The sequence below is a fragment of the Phyllostomus hastatus genome, unplaced genomic scaffold, assembly GCF_019186645.2.
Source record: "Phyllostomus hastatus isolate PE091 unplaced genomic scaffold, TTU_PhHast_1.1 phas_scaffold_345, whole genome shotgun sequence".
NCBI classification, from domain to species: domain Eukaryota; kingdom Metazoa; phylum Chordata; class Mammalia; order Chiroptera; family Phyllostomidae; genus Phyllostomus; species Phyllostomus hastatus.
The window spans coordinates 1,025,837-1,046,467 of record NW_025334024.1 but is presented as its reverse complement, the minus strand read 5'-3'; the positions used below and the strand labels follow the sequence as shown (position 1 = coordinate 1,046,467).

Here is a 20,631-nt window from a genome sequence, read left to right as displayed (position 1 = left end):
CCACCGCCCACCTCAGTGAAGACAATGGCTGTCATCCAGAAGTGCTTGCTGGGCCTCGGGATGGACAGCATGGCCCATAAGAAGACCAGCACAGGCAACACAAGGGAGGCGGTGGAGGCAGTGACCATATGGTTGAGAACAATGACGAAGTAGCAGAGCAGCTCAGAGTGCGCGGCCACGAACTGGTACACGGCCTGCAGCAGCCGCAGTGCCCGGCCCTGCCCAGCCTCGAACCGCTCAGCCTCCTTCAGCTCAGGGATGGACAGGCGCCTGCAGGGGTCACGTTCAGGCAGGTTCTGGCCCGGGCCTGGGACCCCACCCCACCCCTTTCTGCCCCACAAGCCGCTCCCCGAGCACACCTGTCCAGGATCAGCTCACTGGCTGTGCGCATCCGGGTCCGGGCGCTGGCAGGAAGCTCCTGGGAGCCATGCGGGGAAGCCCTGGGCTCAGTGACTATCTCCTCACTGCCGCTGCGGGTGTCGTAGCCTGTGCTCAGGGTGCTGCGGATGTCCTCAGGCGTGCTGCTCGTGGGCTCCTCGGCCCCGAGCCCGCTGTGGGAGGGGAGGCTGCTTACAGAGGTGGTGGGAGAGCCTCAACATCCCTGGGGGACAGCGGCCAAGAGGCTATGTGCCCATGAGGGCAGTGGCTGGGGCAGCCCTGGCTCTGGGCCTGAGAGCAAGCCAGGTGGGGTGGGTCCTGGCTCCCTCTTGAGTCACTACGGCCCATACCCACCTCGAGACTGTGCTAGGTGCATCCCGTGCCTCCAAGGGGCCTGCTGACGTGGCCTCGGCTTCACTTGAATACAACTGGTCCAGCACACCCCGGTCCACCGCTCCACCCTGCAGGACATGTGGGGGCGCTTAGGGCAGTGGATGCAGTACCAGTGCTGCTCCGGCCCCCAGTGTGGGCGAGGCAGGGGCAGGGCATGCACAGGGGTGGGGGAGTGTGGCAGGGCATGGTGGCGGGACCGGGGTGTGATGGGGTCAGGGCGTGGTGGTACCCACCCTGAGCAGCTCCTGTGTAAGCAGGTAGCGCTCAGCACGCAGCACGTCACTTATGGCTCGGTGGTGCCGTGTGAAGGTGTGCAGCCAGCGTGTCAGCTCGTCCACCAGTGCCTGTCCCAGCACCCACAGGAGCTGCATGGTGCTCAGTATCCGCTGCATCACATGGCTGCGGCCTGCAGGGAGAGGGGCTGCAGGGAGAGGGGTTGGCAGGGGGACCCTGGAGGGGCAGCCACTGGGAGAGCCCCAACCCTCAACCCCCTAGGCCCACGCACCTGCCACCTCATTCTCTGGGCCTTCCACCAACTCTGCCTCCTGGCTCAGGCTGCCTCCTGGGCATAAGGGGGGTGGTCAGCAACTGAGAGCCCTGCGTTCCCTTCCCTCCCCACTCTCGGCCGGACTCACTCTCACACAGTTGCGCCTGCTCCTGCCGCCGCCGCCTTAGCACTGTCTGGGCATTGGTCACCCATGCCTGGTACGCCATCTGCAGACAGGGCCATGAGGTTAGCACCCTGCTTCCCAAACCATCAAGTCCCATCAGACCCACCTCTGAGCTCCTGAGGTGGAGGGGAAGGAGGAGCCCAGGGTCAGATGGCCCAGCTGGGGACCTTCAGCCTGAGCCTGAGCAGGTAGCGGGCATCGTGGGACTGCTGTAGGAGGACAGGGTGGTTCACACAGCCGAGCCTGCACACCATGGTTCTCCTGGGCCCTGGGCTAGAACCAGGGACCCAAAGTAGACAAGAGGCTGTGGGCTGAGGAGACAGATGTGTGGCCAGCAAACCCAGTGAGCTTTTCTCAAAGACCAGGCCACCCATGGCCACCAAGGCCTGAGTGGTCAGAGTTGGGACCTCAGGAGGAGGTAGGCAGAGGCACGTGGCTGCCACAACCTATGCCCAAACAGACGGCTGTTGTGCCTACCTCGGGAGAGCTGCATGGGGCTGGGCTGGCGTCCTAGGCCCTGGGAGCATCCGGCTTCCCTGTGCTGCCCTGGCCCAGGCACTCCCTGCACAGCAGAGAGCAGACAGGGGACCTCCCAGCTCACCTGGAAGGCGCTCTGTGCCAATGGCCTGGGCTCCTCAGGCTGGGCGTCCTCCTCCTCCTCACTGTCGGACTCGAACAGGAAGTAGTCCCCGGAGTGGATGACTGTGGGCAAGGTGGAGCTGAGAGCTGGCCTCCCCAACCCAGGGTTGGGCTCTGCAAGACCCTCAAGTTCATGGGTTTGGGTGGACCCCATAACAAGTATGGCTGTGCTGCCCAGCTTGGCTTCCCTTAGCACCCTGTGACCCCACTGGCCAGGACCCACATGCCACCCTCCCCCTGAGGGACAGCCACAGTGGCTGGAGGCAGGGAGTGGCAGGCTGAGGGACGGAGGCACATGCACAGGACACAGGCCAGCGTGGTGGGACGAGACCAGACTGGACAAGAGGAACACAGAGGGTGCAGGGCCAGGAAAGGAGAGAGGCTGTGAAGATCTAGGCTTCTGACTCGCTGAGTTAGAAAAATGTGCAGCCTGCTATGAGGGGCTCAGTGAAATTGAGGCGCAGCCCCTTACTACTGCATGGCTTGGGGTGGGATCTGAGAGCCTGCGTACAGGCTGGGGGTCAGCCCTGGTGAGCTCTGCCCACCCCAAACTCGGAAGCGACTGAGAGAGGGGGAGGCTACCCAGCACATGACGGCTTGACCAGGTGGCCACGGGAGCCGGGTTGGGGTGGTACCTGTGGCGTGGTCCAGCCAGGGCCGCCACCACTGTCTCCGTGGCGGGGAGGAGCCCCCTGGACTGCCGGGCCCTGTGAAGGGGAGGGGGTGGCAAGCATGAGCCAGCAGGGAGAAACACAGGGGAGCGAGGGTGGCCCCTCGGCAGAGATAGACACAGAGCCCCGTCAGTGACGAGCACCCCCTCGTGGTGCTGTGGGGGTGGAGGGCAGCTCACAAGTGCAGACGGACAATCACTGGCAGGCTATGTGGCCTGCAGGGACAGAGCGTGACCACATGGCACAGGACAGACGGGCTGGAAGCCCCGTGTGACGTCACGTGGCACATAACGCGGGCAGGCTCCAGCGGCACAGATGTGCCAGTGCTCGGGGGCCCTTGAGGCTCCACCCACACTCACCTGGCTCCTGGCCTGGGTCCAGGGGGTCCTCGGGGCAGCCAAGGTCCACCCGGCCCTGCCTGTGCTTTTCCTGCTTGGCTCGGATGCGTTCCATCCTGCGGTTGGGAGACGACTCTGAGCACCGAGCCAGTCAGGAAGACACCCCATGTCCACCCTGGTCCCGCAGACGGCACCTACTGTCTTTTCAGCTGGGCCAGGGACTTCTCCTCGGCTTTGCGGTGGTAGTCGATGCTTTTGAGGTTGGCGGCGTTGTACAGGGCAAAGCCCCTGTGGGAAGGTCGGTGAGGCCTGGGATGCCTGGCTCCAGCTGCACGGGCTCCCCTCCTCTGGGCTGAGCCTGCCCACCCAGGCCCTCCCTGCATATAGGACTAGCCCTCCAACACGACACCCCGACATGTGCGGCAGTGACAGGAAGAGGACCCCTCCTGCCACCTCCAGTCTCATGGACTAGAAAGTGTGCAAATGCAGAGGTGGCCACGGGAGCTGCAGAGGCCGGGGGGTGGGAGGGCGGGGAGACTCGCTGGCTCTCTGGCCAGAGCGCAGGGTGAGGAGAGCAGGCCCTCCAGTGGGGTGCGCCTCAGGCCGGTGTGGGGGTGGTAATGGGGCTGAAATGCCAGCCCACGCGAGCCAGGGCTGGGGAGGTGCCAAAGGCCTGTGGTCCCACATTCTCACATGTCACGTCAGGGAGCAGCACCCTATCCTAGATGGGCCCAGGGAGCCCCAGGCGGGAGCCAACCTGGAGGCCTGCAGGGCGGTGGCCTGGAGCTCAGCCCTGACGTGCAGGAAGTAGTAGCTGAGGAAGACGCGGCGCTGCAGCAGCAGGAACAGGAAGCAGATGCTGTCCCAGAGGATGCCGGCCTCCTCGATAGGTAGCAGGCAGTCCTGGTCCCTGCCCAGCATCTCCTTGGCTATGGGACAGATGCCAGCATGGGTCAGGGGTATGATCGGGGCCGGAGCGCGGGTTGGGGTGAGGGGTTAGGAAGCTGAGTCAGAGGCAGGGGTCAAGCACAACCGTTGGGGGTCAGGGACACAAGGCAGCGGTGGGAGGAAGGGGTAGGGGTCTGGGTCCCAGAAGCAGTGTGTGTCCCTGACCCCCCCAGCCACCTGCCCTCTCCCACTCACGGTTGTAGTAGCCCTTGACCGTGCACACAAGGCTGAAGAGCTGGATGACCCAGCAGAAGCTGCTCTGCATTTGCTCCACAAAGACACAGGACAGGAGCTGGGGGCAGGAGGAGGGTCAGCCAGCCCGTGGGGTTGAGTCTGGGGCTGGGGCTGGGCTAGGCAGGCCGGCCAGCTCACCGAGAGCATGTTCTTGGAGATGATGACAGTGACGTTGTAGAGGATGAGGCAGTCCCACAGCACAAGGCGGGCATGCGTGTCCTTCTGCAGCAGGGAGGTGCCGAAGAGCAGCAGGTAGAAACAGGCCAGCAGGTAGCCCAGCCCGAAGACGCTGATGCGTGTGGCCCCTGTGACGAACACCACCACCAGCACCAGCCAGAAGAGGTAGCGGAAGACGGCAACTTTCAGCATGTCGAGGTAGGACCTGCCAGGCGGGGTGTCACTGTGGGCTCCCGCAGCCCTGGGCCGGAGGAACTCCAGAAGACCCCTCTGCTGCCCGGTCAGTGTCCACCCTTCATCTTGTCACAGGACACCACTGGCAGCACCTGTCCCAGGCTTAGTCCTAGCCAGGGGTGCCCGTCGGCTGTGCCGACCTGCCGCCTATGCAGCCCTGGGGGCCCTGGCCCTGGCCGGGCTCTGCAGGCTGGCCACACCCTGGGACTTACCTGCAGTGGATGAAGTTGGGTACAGGGTTGGGCTCCCCACGAAGAGGCTCCAGGTGGTCGGTGTTGATGCCAGCCATGTGCTGCCACTCGTCGGTGCGCTCGGCCGAGAACACCTGCCACTGCTGAGAGGCGCAGAGCAGCAGGAAGAAGTCACCTGCGGACACACAGGAGGCACTGATGCTCTCACCCCGGGAACCACGGGCCGTGCGGAGGCCTTGCGCACAGTGGGCATGGGGCACCGACCTTGCACACAGCCCAAAGAGAAGCACGGTATGCATGTGGGGGTGGGGGCTGGGCGGACAGGTCTATGAGCGTGAACACCGGCAAGTGACGTCTGCACGTGGACATGGATGCCAGGGACCATGCCTGCCTGTGTACAGGTATGGTCTGCATATCTGTACGTGTACATGTGGCTCTATGTACATGGCACACAAATCAGAAAATGAGGCAACGTGTGCCTGACCACATACCCTGTGGGCGTCAGTCTGTGCGCACCTGCATCTGTCCCTCTTCCCACACTGTGCACACCTGTGTGCGGAGCAGTAGCCACCCCCCACACCCACACCTGTGTGCACACCTGCATACACAGGCAAGCAGATGCGTGTCTGATGGCAGGGTATGCCATGTGAGGTGGGCCTCAGTCCCATGGGGAGGACCTGTAGGACTAGACACGCTCAGGAGAAAAAGCCCCCCATCCTGCTGAGGCACCACAGCACTGGACCCGCTGGCGAGGCTTGGACAGCGTGCCCCTTGCTGCTGAAGAGGGGAGTATGCGCCTGCCCACTGTGCATCCCCATGGACAACCTCCTCGGCCTTCTGTGGGACTGGCAGGCGGCGTGTGTGGACAAGGGGCCCAGCTGGCGTGGACACTCACTGATGAGGTTAGTGGAGTTGGGGGCCCTGAAGAAGTCAGGCAGGTACAGCCACTTGATGAGTCCCGAGTTCATGGGGATGGCCTGGCTCCAGCGCCATGGATAGTCTGTGGGCAGAGGGTGTGCGTCAGTTCTCCCGACGCCCTGCCCCTTCCCCCACCTGCTGGCCCACAGCCTCCAGGGGTCCAGTGTCCATGGGATCGCTCTTACACCCCCCACACACATTCACACACATTCGCACAGTCAGCCTCAAAAACACGCCCACGCTCATCTGGAGCCCCGAGAGCACACGGGTCCAGAGCTCCCGGCACACGCTCTAGCACGCACTCCCGGCACAGCCGGTGCCACGGGCCCCCGAGGGAGGAACCGAGTGCTGGCTAGAGGCAGGCAAGTGGGCAGGGCAGCCTCCCTGAGCGGTGGCCATGGTAGGGATGGCCCAGATGACATGTCCTTGCAGACCCATCAGAGTGGCGGAAACAGAGAACCGTGACAACACCGACGCTGGCGAGGGCGTGGAAGGCCTGGGTCCCACGTCCGCGGGGAGGTAGAAGAGACGGCCTCCTTGGGCATTTATCCCAGAGAGAGGAGGACCGCGCCCACACAAAAACCTATATGCCGACGTTCACAGCCCCACACTGGAAACAACCAGATGTCTCCCACAGGTGAAAGGTCAAGCCAAGCATGGCGCATCCACACGCTCCCCACAAGGAAAAGAGCAAAGTGCCGACACACAGCACAGCACGGATGCACCTTGAGTGCTACGGGAGAGGAGCCAGACGCAAAGGCTGCCTGCACGATTCCACTTGTATGACATTCTGGAAAAGGCAAAGCCCAGCAACAGGAAGCATGTGTGCTCAGGGGTGGGGCGGCTGGGGGCAGACTGACCACAGAGGAACCAGACCCGAGGAGCTCCCCAGGCCGACGCTGGGGCAGCGCAAATGCCCAGCCGACCGCGCCGGGACTGGAGCGGAACCCAAAGAAGAGCCCTCAGAGTCCACACAGACGGGAGTAAACAACCAACCAGCACTGCAAGGGGACAGACGCCAGCTCTTTCCACAGAAGGTGCCCATTAACAGCTACAAGAGAAACAGGGAAATTGAGAGTCACCATCAGAAAGCCGACTGGTAATTCCGGCGGCAGGATCCAGCAGTGGATGCTGAGACTAGTCGGCGCGACTCAAGGAGAACAAGGCGTGTGGGTAGTCCGAGGCGTCTCCTCCCAAAGACACACGCATGAATCAGAAGGAGGAGAACGCGGCCTTCACAGCAGAGAAGCCCTGCAGACGGCACTGCGACCCAGGGCGGCAGGGACGGGAGGCGTCACCGTGGTGAGACACACTGGCCCCGTGTGACGCGCTGAAGTGGCCGTGTTACAACCATGGCATTTGTGCCCAAAATGCACAGCCCGGTCTAATGAAAAAGCACCAAACGATCCCAGACTGAGGAACATTCTACAAAACAACAGCCTGGTCTCCCTCACAAGTTTCAAGGTCATGGAAAATGGGAAAAGGCAGAGGAGACGGTGTGACAAAGCGCACCGTGGGGTCTGCGTGGGGCCCTAGGACAGCCAGCGAGTGGTGGCGGCTGAGCAGCAGGGGTGGGGGGTGCACAGTCTGTGGTTCCATCGGTAGCTGATGGCATTGCGTCCATGCTCAGCTCTTGGTTTTGGTCACTGGACCCGGTAGTTACAGAGGCGGACGGCGGGGAGGCTGGGCAGAGGGAGTCTGGGAACTCTGTAGGATCCCTCCTTCTGTGAGCCTACCCGCACAGTTAAAAACCAAACCAAACCAACGGGAGGGAAACGCTGACACACACACTGAGTGTCCTCTCTGGAAGGGGCCGGACTCAAAGGCGACCTGACCCGAGCCCGTTTCCCAGGCACCCTGGAGAAGGCAGAAGTGACCGACCAGCAGCTGCCAGGGCCAGGCCGTGGGGAGGGTCTGCACACAGGGGCAGGGGTTTGGGGACACTTCTGGGTCTCACTGGTGGTGGTCACATGACTCTGGGCAAGGCTCAGAACCGCACACTTAAGAAGGGGCGTTCCCCAGGGTCTGGATGGAGCCCCAGGGAACCTGACTTTCACAGGCAGCGGTGGAGCAGGCCAGAGGGCCACTTGAGGGCTCCCACAGGCCACAGCTGAGAGGCTCTGAATGTGAAAGGAAGAACACGGATGGGTTTTATGCGACACGTTTAAAAAGGAACTGTGGATCTGATGATTAAGAAGAAACAGAAACAGGAAGGGTGAGAAATGAAGCTCTTTTCACAGCAAAGCCAACTAACAAAGGCACAAGGAACCACAGAAATGAAAACACCCACTTCATAAAGTCCCACCGATGGAAGAAGTCACGCATGAGGACATCGCACACGGTGACGGCGAACGGTGGAGAGCTGCCCCTCCACAGGGCGGCCAGGGACCCTGGAGCGGGCCCGTGGCCAGCGGACTCCCAGTCAGGGGCTGCACGAGGACAGCACCACCGAGCGCCGCCTGTGCGTCTGGGAACCCAGCAAACCCACACTCAGAGCTTTCCGCAAACCCTCTGGCCGGACTAGGGGAGCTTTCTGAGAGATGGAGCCTGGGACAGGCGAGGCCAAAGGAGATGAGCGAAGAGGAGACAAGAGGAGAGGACAGCTGAATGCAAATGCCAGGTCCTGCATCGAAGCAAACAGCCACCAAGGACCTAGTCACAAGGACGGGCCACTGAGTAGGATGCATAACAGATCAGCATATTGTCCAGGGACAGACAGCTGCCCACGGTCACATCCTGGGGTGCAAGAGAGCACTGGGGCGTCTGGGTGGGGCTGGGGATGAACTCAGGTGGCCAGGCTGTGGAGTGGTGAGGGGCTGGGGCCTACTCCGGGATGGGAAGAGCCTGGGGAACGTGGGAAATGCCCCTGTGCACACCCAAGAGGCCACAGCCACACACAGCTCACTTAGTGTGCATGTCCCACACCTTGCCCACAGCCCGCGCCTTGCTCACCCATGCACAGGGCTGGGGGGATGCCCAGGCACAGCAGGTACTGGTACAACAGGAAGAGCGTCAGGAAGAGGCAGTATTTGGGCCAGAGGCGGGCGATGGCCCTGCGGCGCCGGCGGGTGAGAATGGCCACGAGCCAGCAGCCATGCAGGATGACCATGAAGTTCATGCGCTGCCCAATCACGTTCACAGCCATCAGGAAGCAGATCTGGGGGTGGCAGATGGGGGAGGGGACGAGAGTGAGAGATGAAGGGAACCGGTGGAAGGTACCTTCCTGGACCTGCCTCTAGGCAGCCTCAGGCCCAGCAGGCTGGCTCAGAGGACCACACAGTGGTCAGGCAGGCTGGGAGCAAAGCACCTCTGTCTAGAGGAAGTAGGCATTGCGCACGGAGCCCAGGCCCGAGGCCACCCACACCGCCCTCCTGGAGGACTGGAGAAGCTGGCCATGTCTCCAACGTGCAGGGGGAAACTAAGGCTGGGGGCTCTGTGGCACAGTCGAGACTAAGTCTCCAGCCTGTGTCCTGGCTCTGCCCCACCCCCATCACCCTCTCTCTGCAGGTGGACCTCATCTGGGAGAACCCAGTACCCTTGGTGGTCCGCCCCTGTACTCCCACACGGCCCCTGTAGGCCTGCACATTGCAGATGCTCAGCCAAGGCCCCACAGACCTCCAATGGCTGAGCGCCACCTGGGCAGGGGGCGAGGGTTGGTGCCCAGCCTCACCTCCAGCCCAAATTTGTAGAAGAAGAAGTTGATGAAGTACTTGATGCAGCTAAGCAGGTCCCGGTCCAGCTGCTGGCGGGTGCCTTCAGCGCAGACAGCCTGGGCGGGCAGCGGGGCCAGCTGGTGCTGCCGGCGGTGGTGCTCCTGGCGCCGGTACACAATGGCCTCGAACACCAGCAGCAGCAGGATCTGCAGGTGGTTCTGGGGAGGGGGACAGTCAGGATACTCCAGCCCCGTCCCCGGCATGTGCTAGCCCCCTTGGTCCCACCCCCACCCACCACCTGGACCCTGCTCTCACCTGGATGTAGCCCAAGTTGGGGAAGCCCTTCCGCACCCCAAACCAGTTGGCTGGGTCAACGGGCCCCCGGTACAGCAAGGACTGGTTGATCTCCGTCTTCTGCAGGTTGGTGCTATTGGGGAGGGGCTGGGGGACGGGGGCGATGTCAGCAACTACTCCCCAGCTGGTACCTGGATGCTGACACCAGGGACCACTGGCCCTTCCTTGGGTCCCTGCTCCCAACAGCACCTCCAGGACAGGCGTGGGGCAGACCACTGACTGCCGCCCCCGCTGGGGACACGGAGCTGCTGTCAGCCTCGAATCCCAGCCCACCTTAGTGGAGAAGGGGCCAGGGTGACCAGGGATGGGGAAGCTTGAGGCAGAGACTGAGGGGACAGTAAAGAGAAAGCTCTGGGTAGGGGCTCCCCACTTTCCCTGGAGGAGGCAGGTGGCCTCAGCGCCACCTCATTCTGCGGCCTGGACAGCATCGGGGAGTTGGCTGGGTCAGAGTGCTTCTCCAGGTGCCCTGGCATGGGGAGTGGGTCCTGCATAGACTGGACTGAAGGATGCCTCCTCTAGGAAGCCCCCGGCCCTGGGGACAGCCCTCTGCATCTGTCCCTCACATGCTGAGCTAAATACAGAAGCAGCCTCTGCAGCCCCCAACCTGCGGGAGGTGTGCAAAGCTCTGGGACATGGTGCCCAGTGCCATGCCCGTACCTCAGTGCAGTTGCTGGAGTACTCATGGGGGTTGACGACCTTGAGCTGGTAGAGCATCTTGCACACGATGATGATGCAGGTCCACACGGTGGACAGACAGGAGGCCATGGGCCGGAAGCGGGAGTAGGGCAGGGCGAAGGCCCAGAGCACAACCAGCAGGAGGTTCATCAGCGACACCTGTGAGATAGCCGGGCAGGTGGAGCAGCTCCCTCTCCTGTGGGCCTTGAGATCCAGGGAGGCCGACGAGGTTCCCCGAGAGACCCCACTGCAGACCAGGAAGGGGTGCATCCTGCTCTCACCTCCTTCAGGGCCACCCAGACAGTGTATAAGGCCACCAGCTTAAAGACATGCAGCTCCAGCAGGCGCCGCACGAACACCTGCACGCGGGTGAGGACGTTCGAGAAGCTGGCGGACAGGTCCAGCAGGCGCTCCGCCACCAGGCCCCACTTGTTGGCTGCACCTGTGGGGGCGGCAGGTGGTGAGAGGGGCATAGCGCGGTGGGGCCGGGGCTGTTTTGCCCTGTGTGGACAGGGCTCCCAGGGGACCCAGAGCCCCGGCCCCTGGGCTCTCCACACTCACCTCCCAGGGGCTGCACGCTGCCCTTCCGACTCACCTTCTGAGACCTGCATGGCCTGGCGGGGGCTGGCTGTGCCCAGCCCCTTGCCCCTGGGGTCCCCCTCCTCTTCCTCCTCCTCCAGATGCAACAGTGGGGTCCCGCTTACTGCCTCCTGCCTAGGACAGGGCCCAAAAGTGTCACTTTCATCTAGTACTCCTGTCCTCCTGGGGCTAACAGAAGACCCTGCCTGCAATGCCTCCTGTCTCTTCTGGGTGACCTGTGTCATTGGCACTGTAGCCACTAGGTAGGAGCATGCCACCCAGCTGACACCCCACTGCAGAGACACCCTTGGGTCAGAGAAAACACCCCCAACCTGAGGCTCCTCAGCATTGGAAGGTGATGGCCAAGGCCTTTTCACTGCCCTGGGTTCTGCCATCCAAATCCCACCAGCCTCCTCTCCCCTCCCAGACGAGGCCCCTCTCTGTGGAGGTTCAAGGGGGGGACAATCCACAAATGCCCCCACCCCCATGCCCCCACCAGCCAAGATCAGAGCCCATACAACCTCAGAGGCAAGGGTGGGCGCACCTGTGGACCCAGCGCGGGCGGTGGGCAGAGGGCGGGGGGATGTGCTCCAGGTCGGTGAGCTGCATGAAGGGCCGGTGGAAGTAGTGCAGCTGCAGGATGCAGGCAAGCAGGAAGAAGCCGGGGATGAAGATGCTGGAGAAGAGCTCGGACACGCTGAACTGCTCTAGGCCCAGGTCCTCCAGCCTGGGGAGGGGGCACCGTCAGTACTGCCCGGGGAGCCTTGGCCGGAGGAGGGGAGGTGCCCACCCGCCCGTCCGCCCGCCCATGACTCACTGCTCATCAGTGAAGCCCGTCAGGTTCCGCCAGTACATGGGGAAGTCCTGGAACTGGAAGGTGTAGACAGCAATGAGCACCAGCATGGTGTAGGCCACCACCAGCCACCAGAACACCTTGAGCAGCTTCCTCCACAGGCTGTAGTAGACCTGAAGGACAAGTGGTGTGAGGCCCCTCAGTGGTCAGGCCGGCCGCCTGAGGGTCCCCCCTGCCCACCCCCAAGTACTACCTGGAAGAGGGTGAGGCAGAGCAGGAAGAGGAACATGTAGACGATCTTATAGACCACGAGGCGGCCCGCGAAGCTGACCACAATGAACATGCCGGCGCACACGTAGATCCAGTACTTGGCGGAAAGTCCCGTGACCAGCCTCTCTAGGCTCTGGAGCAGCGTCCAGGTCCGCGTGTGCTCTGGGGGCCGGCCAGGGGACGGGTAGAGGGTCGGGGGTGTGCCTTAAGGGCTAGGAAGGAGGGAACTGGCCCAGCTGCCCCACCCACTCACCTGTGTCCGCCACGGTAATCTCCATCAGCTCAGAGTTGGCCTTTTTCCCCTTCAGCAGCTTCTCCTTGACAAACTGGCGCAGCAGGAGCCAGAAGGTCAGTGTATACAGCAGCTGGGGTGGGACAGGGCTGTGTCACTGAGGGGCAGGTGGCCTGGCACCCCTCCCAGAGGCAGGGCCCCGCCAAAGAAGATATGGGCGTGGGAGAGACCCTCAGCAGGGAGGCGGTCAGCTAGGCCCCCTGCAGGGACAAGCTCCCCCGGCACATACACACCGGCACACAAATTCTCATACAAGTATGCCCATTTGCACACTAGGTTCGTACATCTGCATGCATTCATGCCTATATATGCAGAGGTCCACACATGCACTCCCACGTGTGCACACTCATGCTTGTGTGGCCTCAAACAAATGGCACAGTGAAACCCCCAAGACCCAGGGGTAGTGTGCAATGCTGACAGAATCTGTGCAAGGCAGACGGGGGCAGCACCCCCTGAAACACAAGGTCAGCACTCATGCACTCGAACAACCACTCTGGGCTGTTCACTAGGGACCCTGTGGTGACCACCAGACAAGGGCCTGCCGTCCTGGACTCCCACTCGGCTGGGAGCTGGCCATAAACAGAATGGCACCATCACAGGCCCTCACGTAGAAACCCAAGGTGCCAGCACGTGCTCACAGCTGCCCTGGCATGAGGGGCACTCACCATGGCACCCAGGTCCAGGCAGGGGTAGCGGGTGTGCTCCAGGCCCAGCTGGCGCAGTCTGACAGGACCTAGGGCGGTGGGCAGCTCAGAACGCAGGTCCATGGCCCACACGTAGCGCAGGCTGCACAGTGCCAGCCCGTAGAGCAGGATGAAGGGCGAGCAGAGCATGGCCAGCTGGTGGCGGCTGCGCACAGTCCAGATGAGGCAGGCCCAGAGCAGCAGCACGAAGGTCAGCCAGCTGTGGTAGGTGATGCTCCACACCTGGATGGCAGGGGCTGGTGGGCATGGCTGCGCAGTCTACCTGGCCCGGCCCCAACCCGCTCCCCCAGGGTGTCAAGGGGGCCGGGCCCCCAGGGAGGTGCTCGGACAGGAAGGCAAACATGCCCCATCAGCCTGGGGCACAGTGGCACAGGACACAAGACCCCCCACATCACACACATAAACACATAACCATACACATGGCCACATACACACTCACACACTCACAAATGCACTTATACATGCACATGTACATACTTATACACACATGCTCACAAGTACACATGCACGTGCACACCACACACATTTACATAAATATGTGCTCTTGTACATTCATACGTACGCACATTCACACACTCATGCTCACACACATGCTCACACACGCAGCTATGGGCTGGCCGGGGTTGCCTGTGGCCCAGCAGGACACAGCTCCACCCCTTTCTGGTAAGGAAGCATCAGGCTGGGAAACACGGACCACCGTCCGCCTCTCGCTGCGTGTGGGGGAGCCCACAGGAGGGGCCCCCGAGGCTGGCCACTCCTTACCATCATGGCGATGAGGGCGCACACGTAGCTCTGGTTCATGACAATGTGGCCCAGGCCATGCAGTACAGACGTCTCTCTTGGCTCAGCCAGCCTGGAGCACACTGCAGGGTGGGGGCAGGGGTCACCTCGGAAGCTCCCACATCAACAGGCCAGAGCCCCTTGCCCGCAGTTGACTTTGCCCTATAACGAGGCTGGGATGCTGGAGCGGAAGTTCCGTGGGAGGAGGGAGCTGCTCCGCAGTTGGCACCTGGTGGGCGCCTATATGACCCTGCCCCCAGCTGTCACGTGACCCTGGGCAGTCCTTGACCCTCTTCAGGCCTTAGTTTCCAAGGCTCTGAAGGGACAGGATGGAGAAGGTGGCCCTGACTGCCTTCCAGTTCTGTGGGCGTGCAAGTCCCCAGGGCGCCAGGCCCGAGGCCAGCGACAGCTGCCACTTCATGCAGGGGCAATTCACAAAATGGAAATTGAGGCTTAGGACAAAGAAAGAGCACCCAGAAAATGTCCCAGTCCTCCTCAGCTGGCATCTGCCTGGATGACAGCCACCCCAGGCCTCTGGGCCAGCACAAGGCAGAGCAGTCAAGTCCTCCGGAAACAGGAAGGCAGGTGGGGAGAGGATGAGAGACCTGGGGTACCCCCACCCGCTGCAGGTCCGCAGCATGGATTCAGACCAGCACAGTGGAAGAGGCCAACAAGGCGGCACAATACAATGGCCACTAGGGGGCAGCACCAGCATGAACGAAAGGAGGTGTCCCTAGGCTGCTGCCCCAGGAGCTTGGTACTCACAGGGGCGTTGCTGGACAGGGCTATGGCTGGTCAGGTCGTGCACGATGCAGTTGTCAGCCTCAGGGTCAGGCCCCGTGGGCGTGGGCATCAAGCCCTGAAGAGGAGAGCCAAGACTCGGTGAGCCAAGCCCTTGGGCAGGGGGGTGCAGCCCCACTACTCAGACCGTTCTCCTCACCTGGGCAGCCCCGGCCTGGCCCTGGGGCCACCGGTCCACCTCTGTCAGCTCCACCTCCCGCTCCTTGACGTCACCAACTGCCACCTTTGTCTGCAGAGACCAGAGCAGAGCTCAGTTCCCCACTCTTCCCAAGAGCTGAGGCCTGAAGGAGGAGGGGTGTCCAAAGGTCTGAAGACAGAGGAGGGCTGCGGGCCCTGGGCGCCCACCTGGTCCGGGGGGCGGTGTGCACGGAGCTTCAGGAGCGAGGTCACAGTGTAGTACAGGAGCAGCAGGATGCCGGGGCTCACGTACACAGGCCAGTCGTGGCTGGTGTTGAGGACCAGCGAGTTGGAACTGGAGCAGTTCGTGTGGACCACGAAGTCCTTGAGTCCGAAAACCCTGCCCAGAGAAGGCATGGCACTGACCTCTGGCTGGGGAGGAGGGGCCGGGGGGGGCAGGGCCAGGAGGAGGGGATGGAACAGGACCTATTCAGGCAAGTCCTCACCTGGCCCAGATGCCGGCAGGTGGGAGCTTGTCCTGAATGAAGGGCATCTGGTAGCAGTAGAGGCAGATGAGATGGCCGGCGCCGAAGCAGCTCAGTATGACACAGAGTGCACTGAAGCCCAGGGAGCTGATGGGAAAGTGGCAGGCCCACCAGGTGCAGATGCCCAGGAAGAACAGGAAGTAGACGCTGGAGAAGGCCGAGGGGTGGGCGATGCCTGTGGAACCAGACGGAGGCGTGCGAGTCATGCCTAGCCAGGGCTGTGCGACCTCGTCTCATTGTTCAGTAGGGAGCTCAGCAGGTGCCAAGGCCCCTCGTGGTGTGACATGCAGTGCTGAGATCCCCACTCCCTCCCCAGCGGGTACCTGCCAGCGCCAGCAGCACTAAGGCCAGGGTCCGCCCGGCGGCCACCAGCAGCCAGTGAGCGGTGATCCGGAACCGGGTGGCCAGCCTCAACCTCCGCTTGGGGGCCAGCACAGGGGCTCCCTGCAGTGCTGCCGGGGAGCTGGTGTCCACTTCCCTGTCGTCATCGTCCTGCCAAGGTCACAGAGAAGAATGGAGGTCAGCGGCATGGCACTTAAGCTACCAGGGAGGAAGGGGCTGCCCCTTGAGGGGGAGTGCTGCCAGCCCCAGCCTAGACCGGTGCGGCCCTTCTCACCCAAGGCCCCTGTCTCCGCCCTCCCGCCGCCACCTCACTGAAGTACACGGCCACACAGGCCTTCCTGGAGGCAGCCGGCCCAGCCCTGGTACTCACGGTGACCCACATGTGCGGGCTGACTGTGGACTATTCTAGAACCCCTCGAGGGCCTCTCCTTTATCTCCCCATCTACTCCAGGGGCCCTCAAGGACAGGCAGTCCCCACAGATTCCTAAGTGAATCCTCCAAGCCCCTGGCCCTGCTCAGTTTGGCTCCTGAGCGGGCCTCAGCAGGGATCGCATCAGACGAGATCGGGCACATTCAGGGTGATGTGGCCGCAGACTGACGGGGATTTTTAGGAAGAAGGGAAGGTGGTACACACACATACATGCGTGTTTCACTTTGCAGTTCACAGAGCATCGTTACACCACCATACCTGGTTCCACGGGCCGAAGCAGCAAGTTCCTTACAAGTAAAGAAGCAGAGGCCCAGAGGAGACACCAAATTACGCAGGCATTTGCACCCTGCTCCCTCTCCACTGCCCATATATGACCTCCGAGAGTGGTGGACAGGTCCCCAGGGGTGGGGCTGGGGCCTCCTGGTGCCCCCTGCCACTTCTGGGGCCAACCCTTTGGGCAGATGGAGGTAGCCACCTGTTCAGGAGGAAACAGGATGGCCCTTCCAGGCCTGTCCTACCCCTGGTGGGGACAGAGGTCCAACAGGACTTGTTTCCCTGGCCCTGCCTCACGGTTTCCCAGAACGGAGCTGTTTCCTGGACATCAGGGGGTGCCAGCACCAGACAGAAAGAACATGGACTGTGTGTCAGATGCCCTGGCTGTGCCCCAGGCCCCCATTTGTAAAAGGGGCACCCTGCCTTTTCCTTTCCCAGCCGCTGAGGCAGCACGAGGCAACCGGGTCCCATCCCAGGTCCCATCTCGCATCTGTGCAGCCTTGGGCAAGTTACCTAACCTCTCTGAATTTGTTTCCTACCCATCAGACGTGAGTGGGGACCAGACAGGGGAGATGAACCAGACAGGTCTCGTCCTCACAGAGCCTGGGCACGGGGTGGGGAGGCCCCAGGGAGGTGTGGTTGAGTTCAGCCTAGGGACAGGCCAGGGGAATAGGACTATAGGACACCTAGGACCCTGGGGGTCAGAGCAGGACCCAGGGCCCTGAGGTTGGAACTCATAACCAGGGTTCCCTCTAGACCCCGGAATGCAAGGAGTGGGAGGCCCTAGCCCGCTGAGAAGGGGGAGATGGCTGCTGGAAGGTGGGGCAGCCTGGCCTGAGCTCACCCCCACCCCAGCCTGTCCCCAGCCCTGGGAAAGCCTCTGAGAAGGCCCATGAAAAATGAGCATGTCTAGGAATGAAAGACACAGGCAGCTGCTGGGTGGAAAGGCAGGTGCTTGGTGGCCACCCGTGGTGTCCAGCCTGGCCCAGCATGGCCCAGCCCCTGACTCAGCTCCCAAAGGCCCTCCCAGGAAGCTGGGCAGAAATGGCCATTCGTCTCCTCACCCCTCCCATGGCCCATCTCGTCCCCTCAGCACATGCACACAGCTGGGTGGGACAGTCAGGGTATATGCATGCATGTGGCACGGGCACTGTGTATGTGCATGGGCTGCTTCTAGATCTGGGCTCTCACACTGGGCACATGTGAAGAGTGCCCCCACCACCCTGCTTCGAGGCCTGTCCACACCTGCCGCCCCTCGGTCAGCAGGGGGCACAGGCTCTATGCCACCGAGGACACCTGGGCGAAGGTGACCTGTCCCGGTTGTCTGGCAGACCAGAGTCCAGCCGTGATGGGCAGCATGTAGTGAGGGGCTCACCCCTCCTGCCCACCCACAGATTTCTGGAAGAGTCCAGCCCCTTCCTAGCAAAGTTGTTCCAGGAAGCTTGGGCTCTGCTAATGAGGAAACCAGAGGCAGTCCTGGCCCAGGCACCTGCTGGTGTCCACGTGCCCCTGTGGGGAAGGAGGGGCCAATGCAGTTGGGAGGGGGCCCAAGGGCAGGCAGGAGGGTAGTTCCTGCCCTGGATCAACCTCCACAGAGGCCTGGAAAAACCACTCAACCTCCAGGTCCCTACTTCCCCCCTAAAATGTTAGTGTCAGCCTTGACCTGTGGGATGGGGCAGCAATGGGGGGACGGCAGGCTGGGTCAGCCACAGGCCAGGTTGCCCTGACCTGCTCTGGGAAGTCCCCTCCCCTCTATGGACTCTTCTGTGGGCTGAGGCCCTCGTGCCCTGTGAGCCTTGGCCATAGGACAAAGGGATGCTGGGCCGGGGTTGGGGAGAAGCCTGAGGCCCCCAGGAGGTTCTTGTGCCAGGACCCCTGCAAGGTCACAGATCTCACCCAGCCCTGGAGACCAGGCCCTGCGGGATGCAGGGCCCAGGCAGGCTCTGGACTGGGGCCCTCGGGCACGATAGCTGCACGCCGAGCCTTCACCTGAGGAGGCCGCCAAGGGCCCCATGCTCACCCCTGGCCCAGGGAAGGCCCCTCACCCAGGGCAGCGCCTTCCAAGGACAGTGTCTGATTTAGGGCCTTACTGGCCTGGACCTATACAGCCCCTACCTTGCCCACAAGCCCACTGATGCCGTCATGGGAGTGGCTTCTCAGACACCCGCCCCTGTGTCCGTCAGCCCCTCCGTCTGTCAGTCCCTAGGCTCCCGGATGGTTGGCACAGACCGCCCTGCAGCACCGCTGCCTCCCCGCTCCCGCCCCCCCCCCCGTGGCCACCAAGAATCCCCTTGAGGACGTCTCTAAGGGCACAGACGCTGCCTGGGTTCCCTGCACGCACCCGCCTCCAGGGAGCCCTGCCAGACTCTCACCGCGTTGCTAGTGCTCCGCTCCCACGGGACGGGCCTCTTCTCGCCCCTCTGGGACCCTGTCTTTTCACAATTAGCACACACTGACTTTTACAAGGAAAAGCCCACATTTGTTATAAAAGAAAAAAAAGAAAAGTAATCCTCAACGGTCCGGGTTTCAGCTCCGGAAAGCCCCTCCCCCACACACGTGCACCAGGCCCACCACAGCTCACCGGCTCCTGGGAGCAGCGCCGGCCCCGCCGGGCTCCCCGTGTGAGGCGCCGACAGAGGCCGAGGCACACAGCAGAGACCACCAGGATGCCCAGGTCGGGGGCCACCAGACGCACGGCGTTGGGGATGTCCCTCAGGTCCAGCCTGTGAAGGGCAGGAGAGTCCATTGGTCAGCCCAGGGGGGCAGGTGCCAGCAGGGAGGGTGTGGACCCTCCCCTTGGGCTTGGGAAATCCCAGAGGGGGGTCAGGGGTTCTTACCTCGTGACCCCTATGTGTTGGGATAGGTTCTCCCAGTGGCTGCCTGCAGAGAGACACGTGGGGACTAGATCAGGTGGGTGGGCCGCCCCCTCCTGCCACCAGGAGGCCCTTGCAGCCCCAGGGTCACAGAATGCCTGGTCTCTAGAACACCCATGGCTGGTCTCAGAGGTACTCAAAAACACTGTCTTTACTGATAGGGAAACTGAGGCCCGGCCAGGAAAGCCAGGTGCATCGAAGGCCCTTCGGTTCTGTCCGGCAGGGCCCACGTGGCTGGGAGGCCGGGCTGGGCACTCAGACCCATCTGCAGAAGCCGGCTGCACCTCAGGGGCTGGAGTCGGAGGCCTGCTTCCAGAGCCACCAGGGCCAGCACACCTTCGAGGCCCCGACTTCCCTCCGGTGCCTGAACTGCACAATGAATCGGGAAGACAGGTGCGGCACCCCGCCCGCCCACGCGGCTGGGTGTGAGGACCTGGAGGTGGGAGACCCTCCCCAGGTGGGAGGGTTGGGAGCCTAAGGCCCCCTCACCTGCAGACTGGGGTACTGGCGTCGATGGAGTCTGAGGGTGGGTGCCCGTGGAGGGACTGGCTGGGGGTGAAAGGGTGAAGGGCGGTGGGGCGGTGGGGCAGAGTCTCTAAGCCCCAGCAGGCACGGGAGGGAGATGCCGACAGACAGACAGGGGCCTGAGAAGGCAGGGCCGCCCCGGAGTGGGACTCTGGGCTCTGGGGTGAGTGCCCCGTGGGTGCTTGGTCCAGCCCCACAGGCAGCACTTTGCTCGGGCCGTCTCAGCTGGATGAAAATCACGGACAGGCACTCGGGTGGCCCCTATTGGGCAAAGCCCGGGTGGGACAGAGGAGCCGACCTCCTCGGGAGACCTGAGGTTCTTGCAGGGTTGCGGTGGCTCTCTCTCACCTCTCCCCTGCAGTTAGCCGCTAGCTCTCCCCCAGGCCTGCTGCCCCTAGGTACCCCTTCCCCCCTCCCTCAGTAACTCACAGTTTGACCCCAGAAGCTGGTCCAGGCCAGGCACGGTATGTAGGCATATCTGGAAGGTGAGGTGGGCTGCCAGGAAGAGGAGGCTGAAGGCCAGCAAGGCTCGGAGGAGGCGGCCAGTGTGACCTGTGGGCAGAGGGGAGGGGTGAGGCCAGCACGCAGCCCTGGTCACTAGCCCTGAGCCAGGCCGCATCAACCAGCCCTGGACACACAGTGAGCATGTGCGTGGGGTCCCGGGGGGCTGTCAGCGGCCAGTCTCACGCAGTGCTCCGCTCCCTCCCACTGACTGCTCATGGCAGCCCCATGGGCGGGCACTATCGTGTGTCCTGATTTACAGACAGAGCTGAGGGGACAGGACCACAGTCACAAAGCAGGGACTCAGCAGAGCACAGCACACCAGCCCATCT

General features: G+C 62.7%; 1 protein-coding gene across 3 annotated transcripts in view; it reads right to left on the bottom strand.

The window, feature by feature from the left end:
- Positions 1-20,631, bottom strand: part of PIEZO1 (piezo type mechanosensitive ion channel component 1) — a 63,858-nt gene that overhangs the window by 6,186 nt on the left and 37,041 nt on the right. The window contains exons 3-37 of one of the 3 annotated variants that reach the window (XM_045818594.1): positions 20,228-20,350; positions 19,238-19,280; positions 18,982-19,123; positions 15,679-15,847; positions 15,317-15,530; positions 15,039-15,210; positions 14,833-14,922; positions 14,658-14,751; positions 13,875-13,975; positions 13,074-13,334; positions 12,370-12,481; positions 12,100-12,278; positions 11,871-12,019; positions 11,598-11,780; positions 11,070-11,188; positions 10,756-10,916; positions 10,457-10,633; positions 9,761-9,886; positions 9,463-9,663; positions 8,745-8,949; positions 5,770-5,874; positions 4,896-5,049; positions 4,411-4,654; positions 4,234-4,330; positions 3,848-4,019; positions 3,289-3,378; positions 3,112-3,206; positions 2,717-2,788; positions 2,044-2,144; positions 1,407-1,485; positions 1,277-1,333; positions 1,005-1,192; positions 733-839; positions 360-551; positions 12-270 (exon numbers count right to left, since the gene is read on the bottom strand). In XM_045818594.1, the coding sequence (XP_045674550.1) occupies positions 12-270; positions 360-551; positions 733-839; positions 1,005-1,192; positions 1,277-1,333; positions 1,407-1,485; positions 2,044-2,144; positions 2,717-2,788; positions 3,112-3,206; positions 3,289-3,378; positions 3,848-4,019; positions 4,234-4,330; positions 4,411-4,654; positions 4,896-5,049; positions 5,770-5,874; positions 8,745-8,949; positions 9,463-9,663; positions 9,761-9,886; positions 10,457-10,633; positions 10,756-10,916; positions 11,070-11,188; positions 11,598-11,780; positions 11,871-12,019; positions 12,100-12,278; positions 12,370-12,481; positions 13,074-13,334; positions 13,875-13,975; positions 14,658-14,751; positions 14,833-14,922; positions 15,039-15,210; positions 15,317-15,530; positions 15,679-15,847; positions 18,982-19,123; positions 19,238-19,280; positions 20,228-20,350 (5,033 nt within the window). The remainder of the gene's footprint in view (positions 1-11; positions 271-359; positions 552-732; positions 840-1,004; positions 1,193-1,276; positions 1,334-1,406; positions 1,486-2,043; positions 2,145-2,716; positions 2,789-3,111; positions 3,207-3,288; positions 3,379-3,847; positions 4,020-4,233; positions 4,331-4,410; positions 4,655-4,895; positions 5,050-5,769; positions 5,875-8,744; positions 8,950-9,462; positions 9,664-9,760; positions 9,887-10,456; positions 10,634-10,755; positions 10,917-11,069; positions 11,189-11,597; positions 11,781-11,870; positions 12,020-12,099; positions 12,279-12,369; positions 12,482-13,073; positions 13,335-13,874; positions 13,976-14,657; positions 14,752-14,832; positions 14,923-15,038; positions 15,211-15,316; positions 15,531-15,678; positions 15,848-18,981; positions 19,124-19,237; positions 19,281-20,227; positions 20,351-20,631) is intronic. The other 2 variants (XM_045818596.1, XM_045818597.1) reach the window with 2 other exon arrangements.